Genomic DNA, 24,996 nt, shown 5'->3' with positions numbered 1-24,996 from the left:
AAATAATAATTATTGTAAATGTAAACAGTAAGAGAGTAGTTTTATTGATTGATTGATTGATTGATATTCTGTGAAGTCTCCTGGTGTGACCTGAGCAATGATTACTGTCGTTTCATCAGTGGCCTATCTTTGCAACATGAGTTCATTCTTAATTAAGTTATCTCTCCTAAATATACATTTAAACAGGTGGAACACTTTGTGACAAAAAGTACATTTTATTTTTGACAAACAATTCATTAACAATAAAAAAAGAATTGAATTAAATAACAATTGATTCAATATTTACAACATCAAGGAGGCAATATATACAGTCCAGAGAATGTAAAAATGTAAACATTTGTCATAGATTGGTTTCACGCTTGCAGTGATCCTTATTTGATCACCATTAAAGTGCCGTTTTCATGCAGTCAAGTTTCACACATTCTTTCACATGATGAGGGAATAGTCCAGTTCAATGTTAAACGTTTAGAGATGAAGGATGAGATGGTTGAATGTCATGTGACAAAGGTCCCCGGCTGGACCTTGATCACTGATTCCCACCTGGCGTCTTGGAGCTTAAAGCAGCCCGGAGACAAACCTCTCCGTTCAATCTGCAATGAAATTGTGTCGGCACAGCGGGCAGGTGCCAAACTGCTGGAAGACTTTGGGGGAGCACCGGTTACATAAACACCGGTGTCCACAGGGCAGAGTGATTGTGGCCTGGTTTACCAGGCACACCACACATGCATCCCCTACAGTGTCTCCATCTGTGATGAAATCAGAGGAATCACAATTACAACACTGACATCAGAGATGTGCTGTTAGCTCCGGCTAGAAATGTGCAAAACGCTGATATCAGATAGTATTTGAGTGGAAGGACTTATTCTTACCTGCTGGGACTTTCAGGCCAAGACTGGAGATACATTCATCTCTGTTTCCATGGCGGCTTGAAACACTGGGAATTATATTGCTGTGGTTGTTAACATCAGGTGACTTGAGGCATTCAGGTGCAGGACAGGAACGTCTGATGCTACACAGCAACTTTTTTTTTCTTGAGCCTGCGACAAAGATTTGATCATTTAATCTTTTGAAATAAATAAGACCAGGAAAAAGAGGCTGTGACATCGTTGTTATTTAGAGGGAACGTACCCAGGAGGAGAATGGCGCCCGTCCGTCCGTAGATGTCTATCATGGCCCACAGCGGCTTGCTGAGATCCACTCCTTTCAGTAGCTTGTACTTCCTTATGTTCATGCTCTTGATGGTGACGTATACGTTGCCTCCACCAGAGACCCAGAACTCCAGTTCTGAACCTTGGCAGAGGTTGTTAGGCACAGGGCGAGCCCAGTGTCCTGGGGTGGCAATGAGGTCGGGGATGGCCATTTTGGGCAGAGGCAGAGTTCTGTGTGAAGGCGGCACGTTGGTGAAGCCCAGACGCATAGCCCCATCCCAATTTGTGGAGTTTTTCTCCACCCTCAGACGAATCCTGTCCCGGACCTTCACCGGGCGGCTGCTGAACACCAGGCCATTCTTGAACGTACTCTCGGTCCTCTCTGCGAAACGACCTCCGTGGCTCAGCCGGACCTCTTCTCCCACAGCCCGAGGGTGAAAGGTCAGAGGTCCGAGGCAGAACAGGCCACACCTGTGTGGCGTCTCAGACCCAACGACTGCAGAGGAACAAAATCACAGTGGTGAATGTAGAGTACATCAAACATCAAGCACAGCAGTGGATGTTTGAAAAAGCTGTGAAGTTTTGCATCTTCGACCAGAAGGCGGTAAAGACATTTGTGCAGAATTGCTGCAGAATTCTTATAAGTGAATAAATGATCAATAAGTGACATGATTTATTTTATTATCATAACAATCTTTATCCTCGAGATAACATCATCACTTTGCCAATGTTTTGCCCTTATGGTCAGTTAATCATTACTTGACTCCAGTCATAGTGGATATTGGTGGGGTAAGAATGAAAGTACATCTCAGCATTTCCAATAAAATGGCAAGTTTATAATTGTATAATCTGTTTATAATAATATCAATTATAAGAACCATTTTCATTCCAAAGAAAAATACTTAAACAACTTTAAAATAAACAATTAAAAAAATTGGGATTTTCAACAACATTTGTGCCACTAATATTAGTATATTTTTAAATATGTATTTATTATAAGTATTAAGTTTAGCAATAACATCATAACAACAAAAATGTATATTATTATTATTAATCTTGAAAACCTAAACGTAACTTGACAAATTGCGACTAACGTCTTTTTTTTACACTTTAAAGCAGTAAACCACATTACTTGCAATTCTAAAGCCAAGAAAAAATATGTAATTATTAAAAGTATTAAGTTTAGCAATAACATAAAAAAGATGAAACTTCATATTAATCTTGACAACCTAAATGTAACTTGACAAATCGTGACATTTAAAGCAGTAAATCAAGTTGTCTGTAAACAGACTGAAAGCAAAGAATAAAAATCTCACCAGAGTTCCTCTTGTGACTCTCCATCTCGGAGGCAGATAATTACTTTACTAAGATGTGTTCTCGTCTGTGTCTTGGTTGAATTGTTCTTGAGTGGGAGTGTGCACTGTGTTTTAACTGTGGGGCACATGCTGCATCAAAACACAAACATTCCCTCATGCATCACAGGGAAAGTGAAAGAAAGAGGAGAGGAGGGCGGAGCCAAAGATTGGAAATTTACCAGGCTGATAGCAAGGTGGGTGGAGGAGGAGGAGGGCAGGCTGCACATATATTTCTTTTAGTCTGTTCAAATCAGTGACCTCGAGAGCAGCAACATGAAATCCCATCGTGAGGTGAACTGATTATTTCTGCAGAAATCGTCATCTTGTGATGTTTGTTTTACGCTGAAAGATAAAAGGTCAAGCAAACAACATCTTGCTGATTTTTCTCACAACTTTACCCCGATTGTAGTTTCTGTACTTGCAGATAGTTTCACAGTGTATTCATCTACCTCTGGTGTTTGCTGTAAACTTGGATGCATCTCAAATTCCCTGGAAAAGTCCCCTTCTTCAATGTTTCATGGAAAAATCCCACCAACGTGTTTGATGCTACGTCCCCGACGGCCGATTGGACACGAGGGACGCTCATGCATGGTTAGGTGATGACATCATGCAGGGCTCCATACTCTAAAATGACCTCAAGTTCATGTTGCTGCTTGCTCAGCTTTGTCGCCCTCTACAGGACGCAGCCTGTCTTCAGTCCTCATTGGTTCTCCGTCACCGCCCCCATGACGAGATGAAGCCCCGACAGGAAATCCAAAGGGATTTCATCACTCCTGGAAAGTTACTAACTCTCTGCTTTTCCTCGTGACTTCTTCCCACCAGGAAATCCCCCCGGTCACCTGACAGACGCTGCAGAATCATCAGCTGTCTGCAGCTTCTCTAACAAATGTTCCAAACTAGAAACTTCTGTGACTGGATGATCACATCCTATGAACTTCCCATGAAGGAAATGATATTCTTTATACATCCTGTAGTTGAAATATGCACCAACTTACTGCAAGAACTCAAAAAAGCACAACAGTAACTTGTAATTTGTACTAAATTTGCTTAGAGTTCATTAAAAGGCATAATGAAAACTAAAATAATGATTAAGCTCAATAAAACCTCAACTTCTTCTGCACATTTAGGAGTGAAAAGTCACAACGATCATTGAGTTTATCCATTTTTATCTCAATTAATAATAATACAAATATTTAATTGCCAGGTATGTTCATCCTCATATCAGATTTGAATGCATTGATTTAATACATATGGGGAAGACTAATGAAACACTTACTTGTTCTGTATAGTTTCATGTTTTAATAGATGAATATAATACATTCCAGTATTACATATGAACACATCGGATACTGTGTGATATGCTGGCACCTCTTATTGAATGAGAGTCTGTAGATAGTGTGAACTAGATGAGGAAATATGAGGATCCAGATTCCAATTTGATATTTTGAATAGCTTTTAGGTGATTTATTTACATTTTCTGAATATATATTTTATATTATTATTATTAAATTATATATTTTAAAGCAAGCAGAAGAAAAAAAATACTCCAATAATGTATTGACTGAATCAGATATCCAGTGTTTTAACTGACACAAATGAGTGCATATGTGGATTTTGTTTGGGTTATGGTTATATGATGCAACAATATATGTTTGTTACCAGTAATAAACCAGAAAACAGAGCCGCCCCCCCTCCTCCACCTCCTCCATCACCTCCTCCTCCTCCTCCAGGCTCAGCTGTCTTTGCTCCACCACACTTGGTCAGACATGGCAGGCCATCAAAAAATCAACTTGTTCCCACTCCACCTGTTCAAAACACTATTAATCTGCTGCCTTCCAATAAAAGGCTTGGCTCCCAGCGAGGAGCCAATAGAGAGGCATTAAAGCCTCCAGACCGAGGGCCAATCCCAGGCTGCATTCTAATGTGGCCTATCTTTATCAAGGTGCCACTCCATTTCCAGATACTGCTTATTTATGACTTCTGAGGAGAGAGCCGGCGGGGAGGCATGTGTCTTTAGGAGAACGCTAAAAAACCTGTGTCCGCGGGGGCTCGCCTGAGACGCCAGATATGGGATTATCACAGACCGCACTGTGGCTGAGAAGAGGTGAAGAGACTATCAGCTTTTTCCTGATGTGGTAGCAACTTTGCCAAACACCACGCTCGGACTTTGTTAAAACAAAACAGTGCTTTTAAAGTATCTGGACATCTGGGGACGGCGGGTGAGAGAACTCCCCTCGTGGGCCCGTCTGAGCTCTTCTCCTGCCTGGATCTTATTGGATGCGTTGCTGAGACCTGGAGACAGCGTTGACAGCGCTTCCCATGGATCCAAACATCCAGGGCTCTTTCCTGTTCAACAACGGCCTGAACCAGTTCCCCTCAGAGCTCAAGGCCCCGGTGTGCCAGTACTCCGTGCCCAACTCCTTCTACAAGCTCAACCCGGGCCTGAACAGCCAGCTGCAGGCGGGGACGCCCCACGGCATCAGCGACATCCTGAGCCGCACCATGATGGGGATGGGCTCCACGGGCACCACCACCCTCCTGTCCGGATACTCCACCATGGGGGGGTTCAGCCCCTCGGTCACCGGCACCTCCGTGTACTATAATCGAGACTACAACTCGTCCCTGGGCGGCTTCTCCAAGCCCGGCGTCGAGTGCGCCATGAAGGGTCGCAGCATGAGCTGCTGGGCGGAGAGCGGCTGCGACTGGAGAGGAGGGAGGCAGCAGTGCACCAACAGTGAGTCTGCAGCATCATCAACACATTATAACTTCCCCCGTGTCTGCTGCCAGGACTCGACGTGGTCCCTGAGGGACGCCAGATTGTCTTTACTAGAGAAGACAAATCTAATCAGGAAAGAAACAGAAACGGATCAAGTAGTTTGTATATTGTAGGTCAAATTAATTTGATCAAAAACCTTTAGTTTGCAATGTTGAATGCAATAATGCAAACTAAAGGTTTGTGATCAAATCTTTAATTGTAATCTTAGATTAAATCAAATATTATTCAATGTTATTCTAAAAGTTTTAGATGAATTTTAAGAGTTTATAATCTGAGAGAAAATGCAGACGCAAGAGGGTTGATGAGTGTATGTGACATTTCAAACGTCCAACTAAATATTAAAAAAAGGTAAAATAACACATTGCTGGGATGAATATATGTTTAGTTTCTGATTAGAAGATGAACATGATGGTAAATATGAGAACTATATCGTCCCAGAAAGTTATTTAAGTGGGTGAATCTAGTATTTCTTCTTCTTCTTCTTGGTATTTTAGGCAGTGGTCCTCTGGGCGAGATGGCCAGCAGGAAGAAACACACCAGACCGACGTTTAGCGGACACCAGATATTCGCTCTGGAGAAAACATTCGAGCAGACCAAGTACTTGGCCGGGCCTGAGAGAGCCAGACTGGCTTATTCTCTGGGCATGACTGAATCACAGGTCAAGGTAAAGACTTCACTGCTTTCATATAAAGCTTTTGATATTGTGCGGATTTAGGATTTATGCATTGCATTGATTTTTTGGGGGGGTATTTGTGTTATTTCTCTTAGTGTGTGTGTGTGTGTGTGTGTGTGTGTGTGTGTGTGTGTGTGTGTGTGTGTGTGTAGTAGTAGTAGTAGTGGTAGGCTTAAAAGGTGCAACAAAGTTGACCTTCATGATTACTTACAAGTGCATGAAGTGACATCATCACATCAGCTGGCCACATTGACGCATTGCATGTTTGTAAACCAGACAGACAGACAGACAGACAGTAACAGACCCGTCTGTCGTGTGGTGCCGTTAGGTGTGGTTTCAGAACCGACGCACCAAGTGGAGGAAGAAGAGCGCGTCGGAGCCGAGCTCCACGCAGGCCAGCCTGGCGGGGCAGAGCGGCGACGCGTCGGAGAACGAGGTGGAGGACGAGGAGTACAACAAGCCGCTGGACCCCGACTCCGACGACGACAAGATCCGGCTGCTGCTGCGCAAACACCGCAGGGCTTTCTCCGTGCTGCGCCTCGGGCCGCACCACGTCTGACGCACGCGCGCACACTTCCTGCAGAAAAAAAAAGAAATCACACACACACGCGCGCGCGCGCGCTTCTCGGCAGATCTGCATGCTGTTAATGATGATTAGTTTTGAATACGACGCGGAATCATTTAGTAAAGCATGTTCACAAGAGGTCACGTGTTCATCCGGACAGGCTGTAAAAAACGAAGCTAAAAAGACGTTTACTTTTCTAAGTTACTGTTTCTCTGTTACGCTGATGTTTGGGAGGGGGGATGATTACACAACATTTTGTAAAAACATGAAAATGACATTATAAAAACTGCATGATATTATTGGTAATAATACTAATAAATAATAATAATAAAAACAGTAAGTTATTCGCGTTTCTCATTTTTGTGGTGTTTGCAAACACTAAAGGTCAAAAGCAAACATTTTATAGTGTCACTCTAAGAGAAAAGAAAGGAGGGAAATACGCCTGGCCCTTCAATATATATAATACTGGAAATAACATTTAAAAATAAAAAAATAACATAAATCTGGAGGTAAAGTAATTATTTCAAGGGCCTTTGCTTTTAAAAGGGCACTAAATGTTAATTAAATACAGACTTTAGACCATGGACTATGCCAAAGAGCGACTACAAATCTGAAATGTGCAGCTCTGCTCACGTTATCGTCTATCATTCCACTGGTTTATAACTGTTACACGTGCTTAAATGGTAATGTTGACAAAAACAACTGCAAGTTTTATTATTCTGCACGATGCCGCACAATAAAATAGTGTGTGTTTGAGCTCAAGTTCCACCTGTGCGTTTGCCATCAAGCGTCAGAATGAAACCGAAGCGAAAACGCACAAACATTGAAAGCAGTCAAGGGTCAAAGGTCAAATCTTTTTGTGATTTACCGATGTGGTATGGCTTAATTGAAGACAATGACCCCCTCCACAGCCCACGTCAACATAAAATCAATACCATCAGACCCGTTCACCGTTTAGGCTGAAGGCGCTCAGCCTCCACACGGTCCAGACGTCGGGCTGTAAAAAGATAATCCTGCTGTGATTGCTCCCATTAAAAGCTAGCAAAACACAGAGTGTGCCCACGCTGGTGTCGTACACTGCCATTAGGGTCATTATGATAATGTTGGTCACATCGTAGATACCATAATACACATTTTAAAGTGATTTATTCATTTTCAGGAGGCGACCAGCTATCCGACCACTGAATCGACCAAAAGAAAATGCAATAATCCGTCTCTTGATTTGTCGAGCCTCGACGACTTTCACCCTGAACAGAAAGTCTTCAGCAGCCAGCTCATGTCAGCCGTAGAGGGCAGACTCAACACCGCATGCTTTAGACGCCATCTTTCTTCTGCTGCAAAATAAGCACGGCTCACCTCCCGGCTGGAATATATGGAAAACGAATGCCTAACACAGACGTAGTTGGTTTTTTTTTTTTTTGCATGACTCTGGTCTATATTTCTTCAATTTGAAGACGTGTGAGCTTTCACGTACTTGAAAATGTCATCATACACATAATCATGTCTTTTCCTGACACACACACACACACACACACACACACACAAGCTGTGGCACGCAACCAGTGAAGTTCATCAGCTCCACGAGACAAAACAAGACGTCTTCAATCACGTCTTCCACCGAGCGTTTCCCCCGAAGCGCCGTGACTTAAATCGACTCATTAACTCGTCAGCCTCAAAATCCCAAGTGTTGGGACGCAGCCTCGTCTGCAGGCGAAGGCAACACAGTGCAACACATTCACGAGGGTAAGGTTTTATTTACAAAAGTGAAATATGACAATGGTGTATAGTGTTTGACCAGAGTTCATCTGAAAAGGTAATACTGGCCTTGTAATGAACTCCAGTCCCATGAACCGCTACACGTTTATTACTTACACACTCTTCTACACACATTTGCATCACAGATTCTTAAATCTTTTTATGGCGAGGCTTCAGTCCCCCCCTGTATAAAACATGAATAACTGAATTTATGTTTTTTTTTTGTATGAATATAGAGAGTGCACTGTTCCACCAAGCTGTGTAAGTTTCACAAAACACACACAAAAAATTTAACACATCAGCTGGGATTGGAACAAAACCACAAAACACATTTTAAATTCTGACAATTAGTCATGATTAAAAAATAAAAATAAAATGGATCTAACCAATAATTCACACACAAAAATATTACACAGCACTGGTGCTACAGTATGAGACTAGGAATCAACAAAATAATAATCCAAAAGCAAACCGTGGCTCCTGTGCGGCTGCACACACGTGTATATACTGTGTACAGGATATCGTGAAGTTCAAGAGACGCCGTGTGATGGAAACAGTGAAGCCGTGTGATGGAAACATCCACAACCCTTATGAACAGTTACAAGGAAACACGAGGCTTGCAGCAGAATTATTTTGGCAATGGAATAAAGTCGATGCCAACCGGATCAGGGTGGAAAAGATTTTAGACAAAATTGTAAAAAAAAAAGAAAAAATCCTCTCTGAGTGACGACGGATAAAATGGAAGAAAAACTGAGAGCTGCTGAATTATAGGTTGTGGGATTAAAGCACTTGGTATTGACATACGGTTGGTTCATGAGAGAAAAACCGCAAAAAGAATGTCCCTTTAAATTCAAACAGGGCGAAACACTCTGCTGCTGTGTGATATTAATAAATTCATTATCTGCTGTCGTCAGTTGGTTATAGCTTTAAAATGTTATGAGCCTTTTCCTCCACCGTTTAGTGTAATTTCTACATCACATACCCAACATTCATCAACATCTATTGTGGAAGTGATTTTGTCGCGTAAGAGACGTGTGACGTAGTTAACGAAAGCCGCCGTGAGAAAGCAGCTACGAGTATGAGAGACGCATCAGTAAGACGAACGGCGTTTTATCCACAGACGGCATCGTGACCAAACTGACATGTCGACAGGAAACCCAGATAGCAGCAGTCCTGAACTTTGTTTCCCCTGTGGTATAAAATCCTGATAACAGTCATCATAAACAACTTCAAAAAGAAAATAAATAACTGAACTAAAAATGGCTTAAAATACTAAATAAAAGCAAAGTGGACTGGTCCAATACTAGATATTAAGGATCCCCTTTTTTTTAAGTTTTCATTATTATTAGTGGCTCATAATAATATTTAGCTAAATGTTATTTACAGCAGTTTCATACTGGATTCTGATTGGCTGACTGATTATTCAAACCTCCTGAGTGGAAGCTGTTCATTTCAGTTGCTACAAAGTGGCCCGAGCGGTTGGAGAGATTTAAATAATTATTTAGGACTGGAAAGGAGTGCATTTGTGACGGGGTTTGTCTGACACTGCCTGTCTGACAAAAAAAAAAAAAAACTACAAATAGGACAAAAATACGATTATAATGATTTTTTGTTGCATCCACGTCGATGTATGATGTCTTTACATCATAGTTTCATCCTCTACGGCTGCAGGCAGGAAGAGCAGGAGCGTCCTCGATGACGCCGAGCTTTCAGGTCACGGGACTTAAGATCTGAGAATCTGGAAAACTGCATCAGAATCCATAACAGCTGCTTATAAACATGTGCTGCCGTGACGCGGGGGCTGCGGTCGACAGTGTGTGGCAGCGAGACAGGAATGTGATGCGAGGACGGACGGAGGGGGTTTCACAGCGGGGACGACCTGCGTTGAGGCCGCTGCTGGCTGACGGGCGGGTTTGTGGCGGGTAACCATCGTGCTGATTACCTTCTGGTCCTGATACTGTGGCAGAGCTGAGAGGACGGTGCGGTTATAGACCTGCAGACACAGACACACACATGGACACACATCATACATCCAGCAGAAACTACAAATATGTGAGAATAGTTATGGGACAACCTGTGTGATAATCCTCTTTTCCTATGTGATATTGGATATAAAAAGTAAGATGCGTCTCTTTACTGCTAAAAAAGGTGGAGAAACACAGTACAATGAAAAGCAGTCTGGTTGCAGCAACTTCTAAGTCCCTTCATTGCAGGCCTCATTATTTTGCAGCCCTCTGATGAAGGACCCTCATGAAAGAGCAGTCCATCCCTAAAAGAAGAACATTTAAACGGCAGCAAAACAAAAATCATGGCCGTAAAAATGCCAATACGCTGTCCGGCACGATGCATGTCTCTCCGGCCGACCATCCATATGGTAATTAATGAAAAAGAGGGCCAGCGATGCACTTAGCGTGTCGCCACGGCGACAGTGGAGAGGATTCAATTGACATAGATCAGTGGAAGGTGCTGATCGCTTGTGGTCCTACTGCGCTGGACACAAAAGGAGCGCTTGTGTCCCGCAGGCACTTCATCTTAGTTCATATCCCAACTCCAATGGACCAGCCCGGGTTATGGCTCTCTGGGGACCGGGGCAAGATTACTGTGATCCCTCTCACACACTGAATCCCCCCCTGGAATCACCACATGGACACACACACACACATTTCAACATGCTGTACAGTATGGAGACGCACTCGCTGGCACGTGCTCTTACCATTGAGAAGGATCCGAGTCAATGGTCATCCGTCTTCAGTGAGAAGAGCAAGAAAACCGGCTACAAGAAGAACACTGCAGAGTTACTCTACATGGCTGGTTTGCTTCACAACACACACATGCTGTTTAAACTGTTACCTTATGGTCTCCCATGCAGACGTTAGCACCCAATGTGTTGTAAACAACGCTCTTCTCACCGTCCTCTTCCTAAAAACAAGAAGTAACCTTTAGTAACAAAATAAATGTGACATTTCACATTAAAGCTTCCATCTATAACTTACTTACAAATGGGATAAAATACACTCCAATCACTTAACAGCTTCATTTCCGTGTCTTCTGCATGGACCCATGGAGTGCATATATTAAACCATTCAAAAGTCATAGGCAACATTTACAACCGCCTCATAAATTGAGCTTAATTAGCGAGCTAGGATGTTACAGCTGATAAAGTCGCCCGACAGTCACGGCTACAAATAAGACGCTTGCTCGGTCTGAAATAAACGGCTAATTGTTTTGAAAATGACCATTACTTTTGAGCGGTAAATGTGTCACCGTTATTATGACATGCCAACGGTAACTAAGGGCTCACGGCTTGGAAAGATAAGGATTTAAAGATGTTGACGCTTCAGTTGGATAAATAGTGGACACGCTAATAAGATAAATGACACTTATCTTGTAATTAAGTCAGTAGGCAGAGAATGTAAATATTGCATTAACAATGGCAGCCACTTAGTCTCATCTGACAACAAATAGCTAATTAAGAACTTGCACTAAACTGCGTATGTAGAAGCCTTCTAGCAGACAATGAGATCCAGCTAACACGCAGAACGTTCTGACAGAAAGCAGCACTGACCCTGTGGATGAACTCTTGGGCAGTGTGTGACATGAGGACGCGGTCACACCAGGCGGGGCAGCGAGTGTTCATGTACTGGGTTGGTTTAGTGTACTCTTCGCTGTAGGGGTAGCTGTGAGAGAGGCAGAGGGTGTTATTCAAGCAGCAACAACAGAGACGGTGCGCTGGCAGCGTGTAGCTCCGTTACCTGGGTGGAAACTCGATTTCCTCTTCCCTAATGACATCATGGAAGGCTGCAACTTCTTTGTCATACTTCAAAAGCTGCGGGACAAATACCGGTAATGATTAGCCCTACAGGAAACACATTAAAAACCGGGCTGATGTGAGTGAGTGCAACTTAAGCGCAGGTGGAAACCCAGTTTGCTGTCAAAGTTATCACAGTTTTCGTTTACCTCCGAGCTTTTTGTATTTATTGTACCGTCATTCACACATTTCCGCTGATAAGGTCTAATCTGAGAATGTGTGAAGACTTGTCAGATAGTTGCTAAGCAACCTGCTGTATGTAGGTTACGGTCACTAGGCTCTAGCGTGGGTGAGAGTTGAGTGTGCTCACTGCTCTGCCGTTGTCCTCCCTGAAAACCGCCTGGTGCAGGTAGGCGAACAGCTTCTCCTCGATGCGGAGCAGCACCTGTGGGTGAAATGGAAGCAGGTCAAAGTGAAAGCAGCGCTCAAAGTTGAATCGGTCACTTCCAATCTTAACAGAACCGGCCCATTCACCTGGTGGTCGTTGTCTCTTTCTTCACAGATGATCTTCTCCACTTCGTTGCTGCTGTCCTTTGTCACTTTCTGCACATCTGCCTCATTGGACAGATGCTGTTCACACAAACACAAACATGTCAAAATGCCAGGCTGCTTCACATCTTCATGACCCGAGCTTCAGGCGTGTTACATACCTGGACCAGGCTCAGCGCGTCCAGGCGGAAGTTGAAATCTCCAAACAGGAGGAAAGGCAGAGGAGTGTAGCGGCTGTCTGATATCCTGGAGGGAAATAACACTGTCAGGAATCACACAGATGTTTGGGTTTTTTTTATGATAAGCTCTTTTCTGTGAGTGTGTGCAATCTTCAGAACAGACCATTCCGAGGTCACAATTCATGTAATTTCCTGGAATATCCTGTTCACATGATGATATCGGCAAAGAGTGTGAGAAAACACTCAAACAACGAGTCTTGGAGTGATTGTCCTTTTGGTTTTAACTGGCATCTGTGCACTTTATGGTCATGTTTTTAATTGTTTCGTCATGAAGCTGTATATCGGACCTGTTGATGACGTATCTGAGAGCGTTTTTGCGGTTGGCTGAGTAGATGGACGGACTGGAGTTGCAGGCAATGAGGTTGGAGGCATCGTGGAACAGGTGGACGTTGACCAGGTCCAGAGCGCTGCGGAGAAACACAGACAGAATATGGCGACACGTGGCAGGTGGAGAGAGGAAACAGGAAGCATTAAGATAACGCCTGACATCTGATAGGCCGACGTGTCTGTGTGTGCCAACACGGGTGTCAACTGATGAGGAGCGTTCTTATCGCCGGGTGCCCTCGTGTTAATGCTGAGTCCACAAACAAGCACATTTGTCTTTTGTGCCGAGCGTTTGCTCTTTTTCTTTGGCTGTCACAGGAAACCAATTAATGTGCATCCAACAAAGGCTGGCTGGGTTGACTCACGGCATGATCTCGTGGCACACAGATTGTGGGCTCCTTTTGTTATTAACCCCAGGTGACAACACAGGAGAGCAAACAGTGACTACAGTTCCCAGGAAACACAGGCAGCTGTAGCAGCAGAGTGATCCTGGTTCGCTTCGGGGAAGTATTTAGCTTTATTTACGTCAGTCCAGTGGTTTCAAAACATACATTATGAAGATATACATCCTTTGCTACTGTAGTTATAGAAAATGTGTTAAGCATTTAGTGTATAAATATATATATATATATATATATATATATATATATATATATATATATATATATATATATATATATATATACACACACATCTTATAAAATAGCTGATCAATTAATAATTTAAAAATGTTCGTCAAAACATGGAATTTTTGTCTAAATGTGGCAAAACAATAAGTTAAAAGATGCTAAAAATGCTGCGTAGAGCTGGACTTAAATGCAGAATCGGGTGATCAACTGTTCATGTAAAAATATTAATAAAATGCTTGAGTGCACACACACACACACACACACACACACACACACACACACACACACACACACACACACACACACACACACACACACACACACACACACACACACACACACACACACAGGTATGTACACTAGTGCTGAAACGTATTGTAACAATACCCAGCCCTCCTCTGCAGTTGGAAACACAAAAGGAAAACAGACTGTGCTTTGTTTGATGACAGATAAATCATTCACGATTTCCTTTTCTTCATTTCTCTCCTCTGACAACTCTTGACAGCTATTGTATCAAAGCAGGGTTCCTTTGTTTTTATGTATCGAGGGCTCGTAACAGATGAACAACACTGGCTTTCAAAGCTGTTTGAGCAAAGCAACCTGAATGGTCAGAAGAGTGCTAGTTTATCAGAACGGTTTCCAATAACTGGATTTCACAGAAGTCAAAAAAACAAAAAAAAACAACAGAAAGTGAAAGCAAGTTGAGTCCTTGGCTTTTTTTTTTTTAAAAACAACATTAAAAAAAAAGAAAATCAAGGTCATGTTAGTGCACAGTACGTACTGGTTGTGTATGATCCAGCGGGTCCTCATGAAGCCCTTTCTGGACCACTTGAACTGCAACAGAGACAAATTAGAGTGAGTCACTAAACAGCAGTGAGCCATGTCTTTGAAGGGCCAAACTGATAATTATTGATTCTTTCACATAATTTGTCTCATCTTCCTGTCAGAGCAGGCAGACGGCCCCTTCAGCCCCCAGTAGACTCATTTGTCCCGACATCTCCCTTTGGCCCTCACGTCCCCCTCCCAACACCTGCACACACCCACACACACACACACACACACACGCACACACACACACACACACGCAAACAGAGATGCACACTCATGCATGCATACTCACATCAGGCCAGAAATTCTTTGGGAATTTTTCTTTTTCCACTGTGGTGACCCCGTCCAGAGAGCCCACGTGCTGCTTCTGTCCCGACACTGCTTTAAAATCCTTAACTGTGAGAGGTAGCGGCGGGAGGGAGGGGGGGAGGGTGCATGACATGTAAAAAAGAGTGAGAAAACATGCAAACAGCAATCAATAAACTGGTGTTAACCTCATCAGAGCGGCATACGTGATGAGAGGATCTATAAGCGAGCCATTAGACTGTGTTTGGTGAACAACAATCGGTTTGGGGCCACACAGCGAGTGGCAGCTGCAGAATGTTTATGGTTCTTCCATAAGCTTTTCCGAGGAGCTTTTTCACGGCTAACGTGACTGGACTATGCAGCAGGAGAAGAACGGCTCCACTTTAAATTCAGAGTTATTTGCAAATATCTGGCCAGGAGGGGTCGGGCCATGAAACGGTCGTTATACAAAAGAGAAATGTCCTGAAATTCCCGATATTAAAAGATGACATATGCAACATTGCTCTTGCTCCACTGAAGGTATGAGCCATTTATGAGCCATTAAGGAAACAGTGCAGGATGCACGCTGCGTGGTTTATGTGGAGACCTATAATCTATTTTTTACTCCAGCTGATGAATAATAAGATTACACAAATCAATGCAAACGTCATGCAACAGGGGTAGAGATGCACCGATACGGATATCGACTCAGACACCCGGCATCGGATACCATTATTTTAATAAATCACAATTCAGTAAATTATAACTTGTGTATTTATTTGTTACATTTTTGTTTTACTAACTTATGAATTAAACACTGGTATCAGATACTCTATATGGGCCCAAACCAAAAGCATTGGTATCTATATCAACTCTGAAAAAGAAGAGTTTTTTTTACCATTAAAATCATACTGGTAGATGTTTTCCAGTGTCTTGTGGATGAAGTACATGCTCCCCAAAGCCTGTGAAGAGAGAGGAATAAAGAAAAAAGTAAAAATATGTATGTCTGGGTTTGATTCTGACCTCTGTCAAAAAGGCCTGGAAAAGGTGCCTAACATTCTCAAAACTGCAGCATTAAACTTCATAATACTATAATATTTAATCTTTTTAAATGGAACAGCGGCGCCCTGCTGGATCCATTGAGGTGGTTCCACAACAGCGATCCGCAATGAAACCTAAACATGGCAATCATGATCTCAACCTCTGCGATGATGAATTGAATTGTTTATTCCCCCGTCGTGTGAGCCTCGTATTGAACGACCAACAGTGAATTGTTACTCTCGCGAAAAGACACATGAAACTTTAAAGAATAGAGACGTTCAAAGTAAACACATAACCGTGCACAACACAGCCACATACACCCCCCCTCCTCGGTCATACACACACTTCAGCACCCAATCATCCTTGACGTGGGGCTGACAATTTTTAATGTACTAACTGCCTGCTCCACTGATCTGATTAATCATGCCCTGTGAGATCAATAAAGACAGAAAATTAAAACAATTTAAAAGGTATTAAGCAGTGGGCCCGCTGTCTGCCAGCGCTGCCGCTGTGACTGGGGGCCGAAGAAAAATCAGCCGGCGCTCAGAGGGCTCGGGGCGTAACGGACCGCTGTGCACCCCCCCCCACACACACACTCACACACCCAAACACACACACACAAACACCAAGCCGGCATGAGAGATCTCTCCCTGAAGAGATCATTTATCTTCAGTGCCAAAGTCATCCTCATTTAATAAAATGGAAGTGTCTCCGTGGTCGGCTCCAGTGAGCGGCAATTAGTGACCAACTTGTCCAAACTAAGGTTCCAGTCCAGGAGTTATTTGACAGAGTCTGATAGGGTTGTCAACGTAATGCTTAAACTAAAAGCTGACCCAAGAATGTTTCGGAGGAGCAAGTTGAACATTTATTTTTTTAATTTTTGTTTACATTTACAGCAAAATTATGATTCTTATAGGGGATTCGAGGGCTATATTCTCATAATTAGCGGAGGAAACAGATCTAAATTTGTCCTAGTTTATGTTGGATCAGTGACAATGTCATTTATAAACAGTGCTGCAAAGTACACACACACACACACACACACACACACACACAGATACACATTCTCCTCCACATACTCTGCCAAACACCTATCTTCATCAATCAGGTTTGTGCACAGTTTAATAAAAAAATATTGACTTACAAGTGATTTTTTATCAAAACACCATTTGTACTGGGAATGCATGCAAGTCTGCCCCCTCTACTCCTGCAGCCCCGCTGAAAGGAGACCCCCCCCCCCCCCCCCCCCCCCAAAACTCTCTCTTGGCCATATAACTGATGATTCGCAGCCGGGGGGGAAACAAATTGAAAATCAATGCAGGTGGCACCGACGAAATGAGAATGAGGCATTAGGAGAGGTGGAGGGGGGGGGGGCTCAGGGCAAAGAGTGGAGGGTGCGAACACTGGAGCGCAGGGGAAACTTAGTCCCAGCTGTCTCACACCACCCCCCCTCACACTTTATTTATCGTGCACAAATGGGCTGGGATCAATAGTTTTAATCTAGAGTTAAATGTATTGACTTTGGCCTGCCCCCCCCTCCCCCTCCCCTCCCCCACCCAACACCTGGCCATTGACTTTCTCCGTTTTACTTCACACACCTTCAGTGTACAGATGCAGCCATTGACCCCTACTGTCAGACGTCCAGTGTGGGGGTATCACATGGGAGGAGTAAGGGTTAATAGTTTAAGAAATACTCCTCCACCTCCCGTAGCCCGGGAGGTGTTACTCACACCCTGGGCAGATTTCTCCGACGCGCTGGTGTTGTGCGAGGTCAGGAATGAGGAGAAGTGGCGAGACTTGGCTTTCGAGGCGCCGGAGAGCACCGGGTCAGACTTCACCTCGACAGACGGACTCTGAAGGTCTCCTCTGTGATCTATGTACACTTATACGGCTGTGGTTTTAATCACGTCTGAAGATTTCAGTTCTTCTCTTCGTCACGAAGGGGAAACAATTCCATGTGCAGGACATTCTTTGTTTGATCAGAACATCCCATGACAGCCTCGCTGCTTATTGATTGATAAAACTACCTTTTTAAACAGTCTGAATTCATTTGCGGTGACATTTAGGATGTTTTATGAGCTCGGTGAATTTCACTCATCTAGCTGATGACATATTTTATGTTTATTCTGATTTTATGCCCCTTTTCTTTTGCAATATTCCCCCCTCCCAAAAAAATAAAAAATCTAACAATGAATAAACTCACAGCACATATTAGACAATCAACTTCTATTTACAGTTCTAAGAAACAGGTCAAAACATATTTTTATAGAATTGGTTTTAATTAATTCCCAATTTTGTTTCACTGTTTGTTACTTTTACTGTTTCAATATTTACTAAACTTGTTTGTTGTTGTATTTTAAAAACTGTTTTTATTATTACGAGTGAAGTAGTCCTAATTTTTATGACTTTATCTTATTTTTCCCTGCATTTTCACTTTGTGTTATCTGTTTTAATACTCGTGTTTGTTTTTTGTGAAGCACTTTGAGCTGCATTTTATGCTGTGAAAGGTGCTAAATAAAGAAAGATTATCATTAAAGCATGAGCAGCAACCAGCTCCTGCTTGTCACAAATCAGCATCACACGCCTTGAACTCCCTCCGTGCACTAACATGGAGGAGGACGCCATCTAGTGGGAGTACATGTGAACTACTCTAGCTGAGGTGTTTAATGTGCGTTTCTCACCGTGAAGCTGTCCTCTGCTTGGAACTGGTTGTCCACGTAGATGCAGACCCGGTCGAAGTCTTTCATGTCCTCGCTGGACTCGATGCTCCTGGAAACAACAGAGCCATGATTAGTCAAGAGTGAGAGAAAAGGTTAGAAGATTATTTGATTAGTCGACAAACATAACATATCTTCCCCAACTCCACTCTAAAAATTTGAATGTTTGTTGGTTTTCTTAATCTTCTGTGATTGCAAGCTTAATATCTTCAGATTTGAGGCTGTTTGATAGATAAAACAAGCATTTTTTATGGATGAAATGATTAATTAATGGAGAATATAATCAGCCAGATAAAACAAAAACAAGTATTAGATGTTTGAAAACATGACTTTGCTCAGCAACGTGGATTACGAGCAGCACATTAGTCGTACCTGAAGAAGCTCTCGGCGTGGCCCATGTTGGCCATGTAGTCCTTCCCCCCCACCTCCTGGAAGTGCAGGGCGATGAACTGCGGCTTGTGACTGTGGATAGTCTGTAACAAAGCGGCACAGACAGGTCTTCGTCTCCGGGTTTGACATTACAGGGTGATGAGGAGTGAACTGTGTGAAGTGAACTCTCCGTTCCGGGTCACGTGGAGATTTTCTGGTGTGGCTATGCTGTCAGTAACTGTTGTGTATGATGGGATGTCAACAATGTAGGCCAGAACCAACTATGGAACATAGTTTTTACTTTGCCTGAACAGCAGCAGTGATGAGTGGAAATACTAAATGTTTCAAACTGTGAATAATTAATGAAAGTCAAGATCCAAGGAGGCTAAACTTACCTTATACAATTCTTGTAACCATTCATTTTGAATTTCACCCACCTATAAAAGGACAAAGAGAAAAATAATATGAAATGCATGCAGTCTTTCTTTCCAAATATTATAATTATTGTTATTATCATATTATGAAACCATTTGTTTTGTGGCCACTGGGGGGCAGCACAACAGCTGTAGAGATGAACATCATATAATAAAGGAATGTACAGCAAACAGCTATTGCACACTCATATTTCCTTATCCTCACTACATTTCTGTTCCTCTTCACATTTCCTTCGCCACATTTCACAGTGGAGCAACAGACTGTGGCTCGCAGAAAAGCAGCAACACAGCTGATAACGCCAGTCATTGCCCACAACATTAATTAATACAATTTGAGGAAGTCATGTTTGACTTTGTGCCAAGAATACCTTTGATTGATATTTTATAGAATAAAACTAATTGATAAATCGAGACAATAACGTCATAGTAAATCGACAAAGAAAATATTGGTTGGTTGCAGCCTTACTGTATTTATTATACAGTACAATGTTGTATAAATATACTGCATGAAGTAACTTAAGCATTTATGGCTTCATTGAAGTTCACAATCATACTTCTATTCCTCACATTATCGTGCACTAAGTTACAGACCACCAAGTGGGTTTTAATCAGTTTATTCCTTTATTAATACAAACACACTGATTAATTATGGAGTCACACTTAACATACTAATTGGACTATTTTTTAATCTTTAAAAATATTAATAGCTTCTGGCTTTTAAAATGACTGCCATTTACCTCTAACAAGCAGGTCAAATGGAATTCAGGAAGTCATCAATCATAGAAAGGAAATACTCTGAGCCATTATCAACTCTGACAGGTTAAAACAAACAATAAAGATCGTCTGGAAATATTATCCTGTGTGTTCCATTAGTTAAGTGTTCCAGGATGTAGTCTCATTCAAGTGGCCACACCTGTCACGATCTGGCCGCCGTCCACGCATCCTCCCTGACGCCGAGGCTTTTGTGTCATGCCCACTTGACAGCAGAGTACGCTGGCACAAAATGATCCGTCGAACAAGGATCAGAATTTTCCCATGTCCAATGTTCAACGTCAACCAGCTGCTTTCATGCCAGCTGAGAAATGGCTTTGCATAGCGTATTTGCATGGCAGCGTAGCAGGGATGACTGCAGCTCAGCCTTTATTACTATCTGAAGGACTCCGCTCACATGGTTCTAGCTACTAACACAGACCTGAACACAGGCCAACCTTACTAAAATTACATGAGTCTACTTTACTTAATTCACACCACCCTGTTGATTCAACTCATTTTGCCTGAAAGAAGTAAAAAACTTCACTTTACAACCACGGCCTGATTAAGAGTCGTGAGTGAGGAGTCAGCAAGCAGTCAATGGCAGACTAAAACAAGGGATAAAAGATGCTTAAAGAAAGTGGAAGTCACTGCAACCACAAGGGTGCTTGAGCATGCAGCCATAACTGGCCACACAAACATTTTTTGTAGTTTGCTGCAGAAGAAGGTGAGATTAGCTGTGGACAGACACAGAGGTGCACACAAACCCACGGGTGCACTCATGCACACATGCGACTGATTGAAAAGATCCTCCTGGCAGAAGTAAATGAAATGAATGGAGGGAAACCTGAAAACATCCAGCGACAAAACGGTGCGTTTTCCCTCAGAGGCGAACTAGTAGCACCGAGTCGGGCCAGGCGTAGCCAAACAATGATTTCTGGAGAAGCGCTGCCCATGTGAACAAATGGGTTTTCTCACAGGACGCCGTGGTGAGGAGGCCAACATCCGCCTCGCAATCTTCAGCGATTGTTTCAACATCTCGTCTATTTTCTCCATTAAGCGAGCTTCAACGGGAGCACTGTTCCAAATTAACTGTTGGCTCTCATGAATGCAGAATAATTATTAGGTCAATGCAAACAGCTGATGCTACATTTTTCTACAGTTTTCCAGACACTAGTGGTACGCGTAAAGGGAAAGTCTGTGTAACAAAAACATCTATTCAATTCATCGGTCTATACAGTCATTTACACAAGCTCAGAAGAAACAATGGACATAATCTCCAGGATACTGATACGGTGCACCAGAGAAATGTGACTTGTGGCACAGCAGACGGGCTCACTGGCTGAACTGCTCCGACAGGTCACTCGGCTAGTCCCAGTCCCGTAAAGCAATAGGATTTACACCGTGATGTGCTTAAGTCTTGCTCTTATTCCAAAGGCTGGCTGAACGTTTAGGAGTGTTTATAGAAATAGGGGGGGGGCTAAGTTAGTAGAAATGCTCGAGTCCCCCGGGGCAGATATTCATCTGTTTACATTTCTCCCACAATAGGATCTGACATGTTTTCATTGGAGCCAGATCTGGCAACCGGAAACATGGTCCTGAGCCAAATTTCCATGAGCGCAAGAGCCCTCCTCCTCCTCCCTGCAGTGTCTAAAAGTTGTGTCAGCCTAGCAGAAGCCTGAACTGGAAGCCATTGTTTAGATTAGTTACATTACAGTCTACAATCCCTGAAACAAAGTGGTTTCAAACAAGGCTGAAAACTGTAACTTGGACAGCATCATAGAAATATAGTGATACCACGGGAGCTGATGATGTAAATAGCATGCCAAACAGTATAAGAATACTATAAACTGACTACTAAACCTAGATGATTCTGGGGGGCCACACCTGGAAGGGTCCACAATGGACTCACTTATAACAGGAGGTATATCATTGTAGTGGGTCTGGGAGACCACTGCAGTTAGGCATGGGATTTTACGGTTATTCTGGTCCACATAACTGCGATTCAGGATACTATCTCTGACAATCATCAAAATATGATTCAAACTCCTAAAAATGGTACTAAAACACACTGGAATCACTTTACATTTAGTTAAGAAACAAATATTTTTATTGCGTCAACGATAAGACGTACATCTTTTCTTTTTTTAGTGAACATCCTTTTTAGGTAAAAACAGTCTAATAATCTATGGTCTCCCTGCATAAATAGCAGCATTTTCAAGTCACTCATGTTGATATTTAAGATAATCCCTAAATGCAGTGGTGCAAACATACCCAAATACAGAATGACATGATGTTATTGATGTTGGGGGAGGAAATAATAAATGAAGAAAAACTAAACATGCTGTTACACCAAAAGGACAAGACTTCTTAATACAGTAAAATAGTGGCACTAGTTCAATCAATCAAATATGAATTGTGACCACTCTTTGTTCTGATTAAGTTTTATACACTTGTGTGTGTTTTTATATATGCATAAAATAAATATTTTTTAAAACACGTCACATACAGGTTCAAGTTGTCCCAGAGGTCGTAGGCACTATATTTTGTCTCCCAGTAGAGTATTTGGTCACTATTTCATGTTTTCTTAGCTGACCCATTTGGGAGTCACGGCATTTGACGGGGTCACACATTTCAGCGCAACACCGGTCCCACGACTAGTCCACTCGGACGGGGAGCGGGTCACGTGACGCGTGAAACGTTCTCATCCCACCGGTGAAAATAACACAAAAACTAGAGAGCGACTTTGTCTCCTTGTGTGTTTTTTTTTTTTTTCTTCCTTTCTATCAGAAAGGACGCGCAATTATTTAACACGTCACCGATAGCCGCCACACAAACCGAGTCACTCGGATCCTGTGACGTTAGCTACACGACAGTTGAAAGTAGCATGTCATTTAAACTCAACAGGTTAGCAAACAAACACACGACAGAAGTATGCTAGCAGCGGCGCAGACTCGCCCCCGCTCCCCCGGTTAATTATTCATCTTAAGGGCTTTAAGTGTAATCCTCCTGGCAGCGCCGCGGCGGAGTTTTAACGTGACTCGATTATTATCGGGGCTACTTACATTGTCGAAGAGCGAGCCGACGTTCGCGGTGACGAGCAGCACCTCTGCGTGTGTTTCCATGTTAACGAGCCGCCGTCGCGAGGAGCAGTCTCTAACTGGCGGCGCGCGTGCGGACGACCCAGAAGCAGATACTTCTCCTTCTTCTTCTTCTTCTTCGTCTTCTTCGTCTTTGGTTGGCTGAGAAAAGAGGCTTAAAAACGCCGGATCTAGCAACGCCGTGAACACACCGGCATGTTGCTTCTGGTCCAACTTGTTTTGTTATTTTTTTTGGGGGGGGGGGGGGTTGGCGGGTTTCAGGTCGTCATCACCACGGCAGCGCTCCTCGTATCCATCCCCTGAGTGTACGTTACGTTTAGTAGGCTAGCGTGCGTGTTGTTTTTTTTTTCCTTCTCCTTCCGCCTCCTCTCGGTTAATTGGACTAGTAGCTTCTTAGCTCGGACGGCGCATCTGCTGCTGCCTCGGACAGACGCTCGGATAAGCAGGGCAGGCGGTTTTACAGTCGAGGTTCATGAACTCCGCCCATCCACAAGTTTATCACGGCCATCACTCCGCGAGTGTAACCTCCGCGGATAATCTCATTACCATGGAGACCGGCGCGTTTAGCCCGCATCTAAAAAAAACAATATGAACTAATCTTAACCCGCAACCTAAACCTCCCACTAATAAAATAGTATTATACTGTAATAATAAGATGAGATACACAAACTACCTGAGGACATTAAAAAAAAATACCTGAAATGACTCAACTCACCACTCAACATACCACAGGCTCATTCTGTTTTAGTCTCAACAGGAAGTTACAGTCATTTTCTTTCTGAGCGTCTTCAATGAAATATCCTTTTTCACTGGAAGACAGTTTGCTTTCACTTTAAGTTTAAGTATTCCCCTCCTACGCTGTTTTACAACATTAAATAAATTCCCATACACACACACACACACACACAAATAAATTCAATAACAGGTGTCTTATCTGTATTTGTGACGTAGGTCGTGCTCATCAGTAACCACAGCTATTACCTTCACATTGCGACTGCATAGCCAAGATATACCACTCTTGTGGAAGTACAGTCATTCTAAACTAAAAGTACAGCAGGTACTTTTGTTCAAACAGATTCCGATGAAAGTAAAAGTACGTGTGTGCAAACTGGTGAAAGTAGAAGTCAACTTCTTTACTTGAGTAAAAGTGGAAAAAGTACAGGCTCTGAAATTTACTCGTGTATAAAGTATCACTTAGAAGTACAAAAAATGTAGTAAAAGTATCCCTATGAATTCCTTTTTTTTTTTTTTTTGCAAGGCCGAGTCTCACCTCATATTAATAAGGAATAAAATAATAGATATTTCCACTCAAATGCATTGAAACTAAAGTAACAAGCCTGTTTTTAAAGATATTTGACAGATATTCGTTTTAAAAAAGTAGGAAGTAAAAGTAAAAAGTTGTCGGAAAAATAAATACACTGAAAATTCCACTTAAGTACAGTAAGGAAGTATTTGTACTTCGTCACTTCCCACCTCTGCACTCTTGTGTAAAGCCATCGGGGGTTGAGTCATGTTCTCTAGACCAGCCCGCCTCCTACACCTTGCAGGATCACAACAGTAACGTTACCACAGTATTTTCACTGGTTTGTGCACCGAGCTGTAAACGTCCTATTTGGAGCTGATGGATCGGTGCCACCCAGCAGTCAAAGAGTTTGCTGGGGGGCCAAACTCCAGCTCTCCATAGTGCTGCTAGTAAGCCGTTCAACCATG

The 24,996-nt window shown here is 42.8% G+C and overlaps 3 protein-coding genes across 4 annotated transcripts; 1 reads left to right on the top strand and 2 right to left on the bottom strand.

Moving 5' to 3' along the window:
• Window positions 1-118: 118 nt before the first annotated feature.
• On the bottom strand, window positions 119-2,538 carry LOC311023498 (E3 ubiquitin-protein ligase NEURL3-like). 2 transcript variants are annotated; one of them, XM_084025377.1, is made up of 4 exons: window positions 2,465-2,538; window positions 1,125-1,644; window positions 870-1,030; window positions 119-746 (listed from the first exon to the last, which is right to left on the bottom strand). In XM_084025377.1, exons 1-4 carry the CDS (start codon window positions 2,487-2,489, stop codon window positions 586-588), a joined length of 867 nt encoding a protein of 288 aa, XP_083881503.1. In that variant the 5' UTR covers window positions 2,490-2,538; the 3' UTR covers window positions 119-585. The 2 variants fall into 2 exon arrangements, with proteins under 2 accessions (XP_083881503.1, XP_083881502.1); XM_084025376.1 differs by having other exon boundaries at window positions 870-1,037; window positions 1,129-1,644.
• A 1,692-nt stretch (window positions 2,539-4,230) lies between these two features.
• Window positions 4,231-6,693, top strand: nkx6.3 (NK6 homeobox 3). The gene is made up of 3 exons (XM_084024577.1): window positions 4,231-5,237; window positions 5,774-5,943; window positions 6,281-6,693. Exons 1-3 carry the CDS (start codon window positions 4,823-4,825, stop codon window positions 6,509-6,511), a joined length of 816 nt encoding a protein of 271 aa, XP_083880703.1. The 5' UTR covers window positions 4,231-4,822; the 3' UTR covers window positions 6,512-6,693.
• Window positions 6,694-8,538: 1,845 nt separating this feature from the next.
• inpp5l (inositol polyphosphate-5-phosphatase L) lies at window positions 8,539-23,809 on the bottom strand. Its single transcript, XM_084025010.1, has 16 exons — window positions 23,251-23,809; window positions 19,397-19,438; window positions 19,005-19,105; window positions 18,597-18,684; window positions 15,773-15,836; window positions 14,882-14,985; window positions 14,543-14,595; window positions 13,096-13,215; window positions 12,731-12,815; window positions 12,555-12,650; window positions 12,391-12,465; window positions 12,025-12,098; window positions 11,838-11,949; window positions 11,123-11,191; window positions 10,986-11,045; window positions 8,539-10,265 (listed from the first exon to the last, which is right to left on the bottom strand). The coding sequence occupies exons 1-15, from the start codon at window positions 23,308-23,310 to the stop codon at window positions 11,004-11,006; spliced, it is 1,185 nt and encodes a 394-aa protein (XP_083881136.1). The 5' UTR covers window positions 23,311-23,809; the 3' UTR covers window positions 8,539-10,265; window positions 10,986-11,003.
• Window positions 23,810-24,996: the final 1,187 nt, after the last annotated feature.

The sequence above is a fragment of the Eutrigla gurnardus genome, assembly GCF_963514095.1.
Source record: "Eutrigla gurnardus genome assembly, chromosome: 13".
NCBI lineage: Eukaryota > Metazoa > Chordata > Actinopteri > Perciformes > Triglidae > Eutrigla > Eutrigla gurnardus.
The sequence above is the reverse complement of the archived record's forward strand: the minus strand, read 5'-3'. Positions and strand labels throughout refer to the sequence as shown.

What these genes read in the sequence shown, in the direction of transcription:
- LOC311023498 (XM_084025376.1), bottom strand. Translation starts at nt 2,489, where the DNA reads ATGGAGAGTCACAAGAGGAACTCTG. An exon ending in GAGTCACAAGAGGAACTCTG is followed by an intron (nt 1,645 to 2,464) that starts GTGAGATTTTTA and finishes GTTCCTCTGCAG; the next exon opens with TCGTTGGGTCTGAGACGCCA. An exon ending in TGGCCTGAAAGTCCCAGCAG is followed by an intron (nt 747 to 869) that starts GTAAGAATAAGT and finishes ATTTCATCACAG; the next exon opens with ATGGAGACACTGTAGGGGAT.
- nkx6.3 (XM_084024577.1), top strand. Translation starts at nt 4,823, where the DNA reads ATGGATCCAAACATCCAGGGCTCTTTCCTGTTCAACAACGGCCTGAAC. An exon ending in GAGGCAGCAGTGCACCAACA is followed by an intron (nt 5,238 to 5,773) that starts GTGAGTCTGCAG and finishes TTGGTATTTTAG; the next exon opens with GCAGTGGTCCTCTGGGCGAG. An exon ending in TGACTGAATCACAGGTCAAG is followed by an intron (nt 5,944 to 6,280) that starts GTAAAGACTTCA and finishes TGGTGCCGTTAG; the next exon opens with GTGTGGTTTCAGAACCGACG.
- inpp5l (XM_084025010.1), bottom strand. Translation starts at nt 23,310, where the DNA reads ATGGAAACACACGCAGAGGTGCTGCTCGTCACCGCGAACGTCGGCTCG. An exon ending in TCGGCTCGCTCTTCGACAAT is followed by an intron (nt 19,439 to 23,250) that starts GTAAGTAGCCCC and finishes GTCCTTTTATAG; the next exon opens with GTGGGTGAAATTCAAAATGA. An exon ending in CAAAGAATTTCTGGCCTGAT is followed by an intron (nt 14,596 to 14,881) that starts GTGAGTATGCAT and finishes TCTCTGTTGCAG; the next exon opens with TTCAAGTGGTCCAGAAAGGG.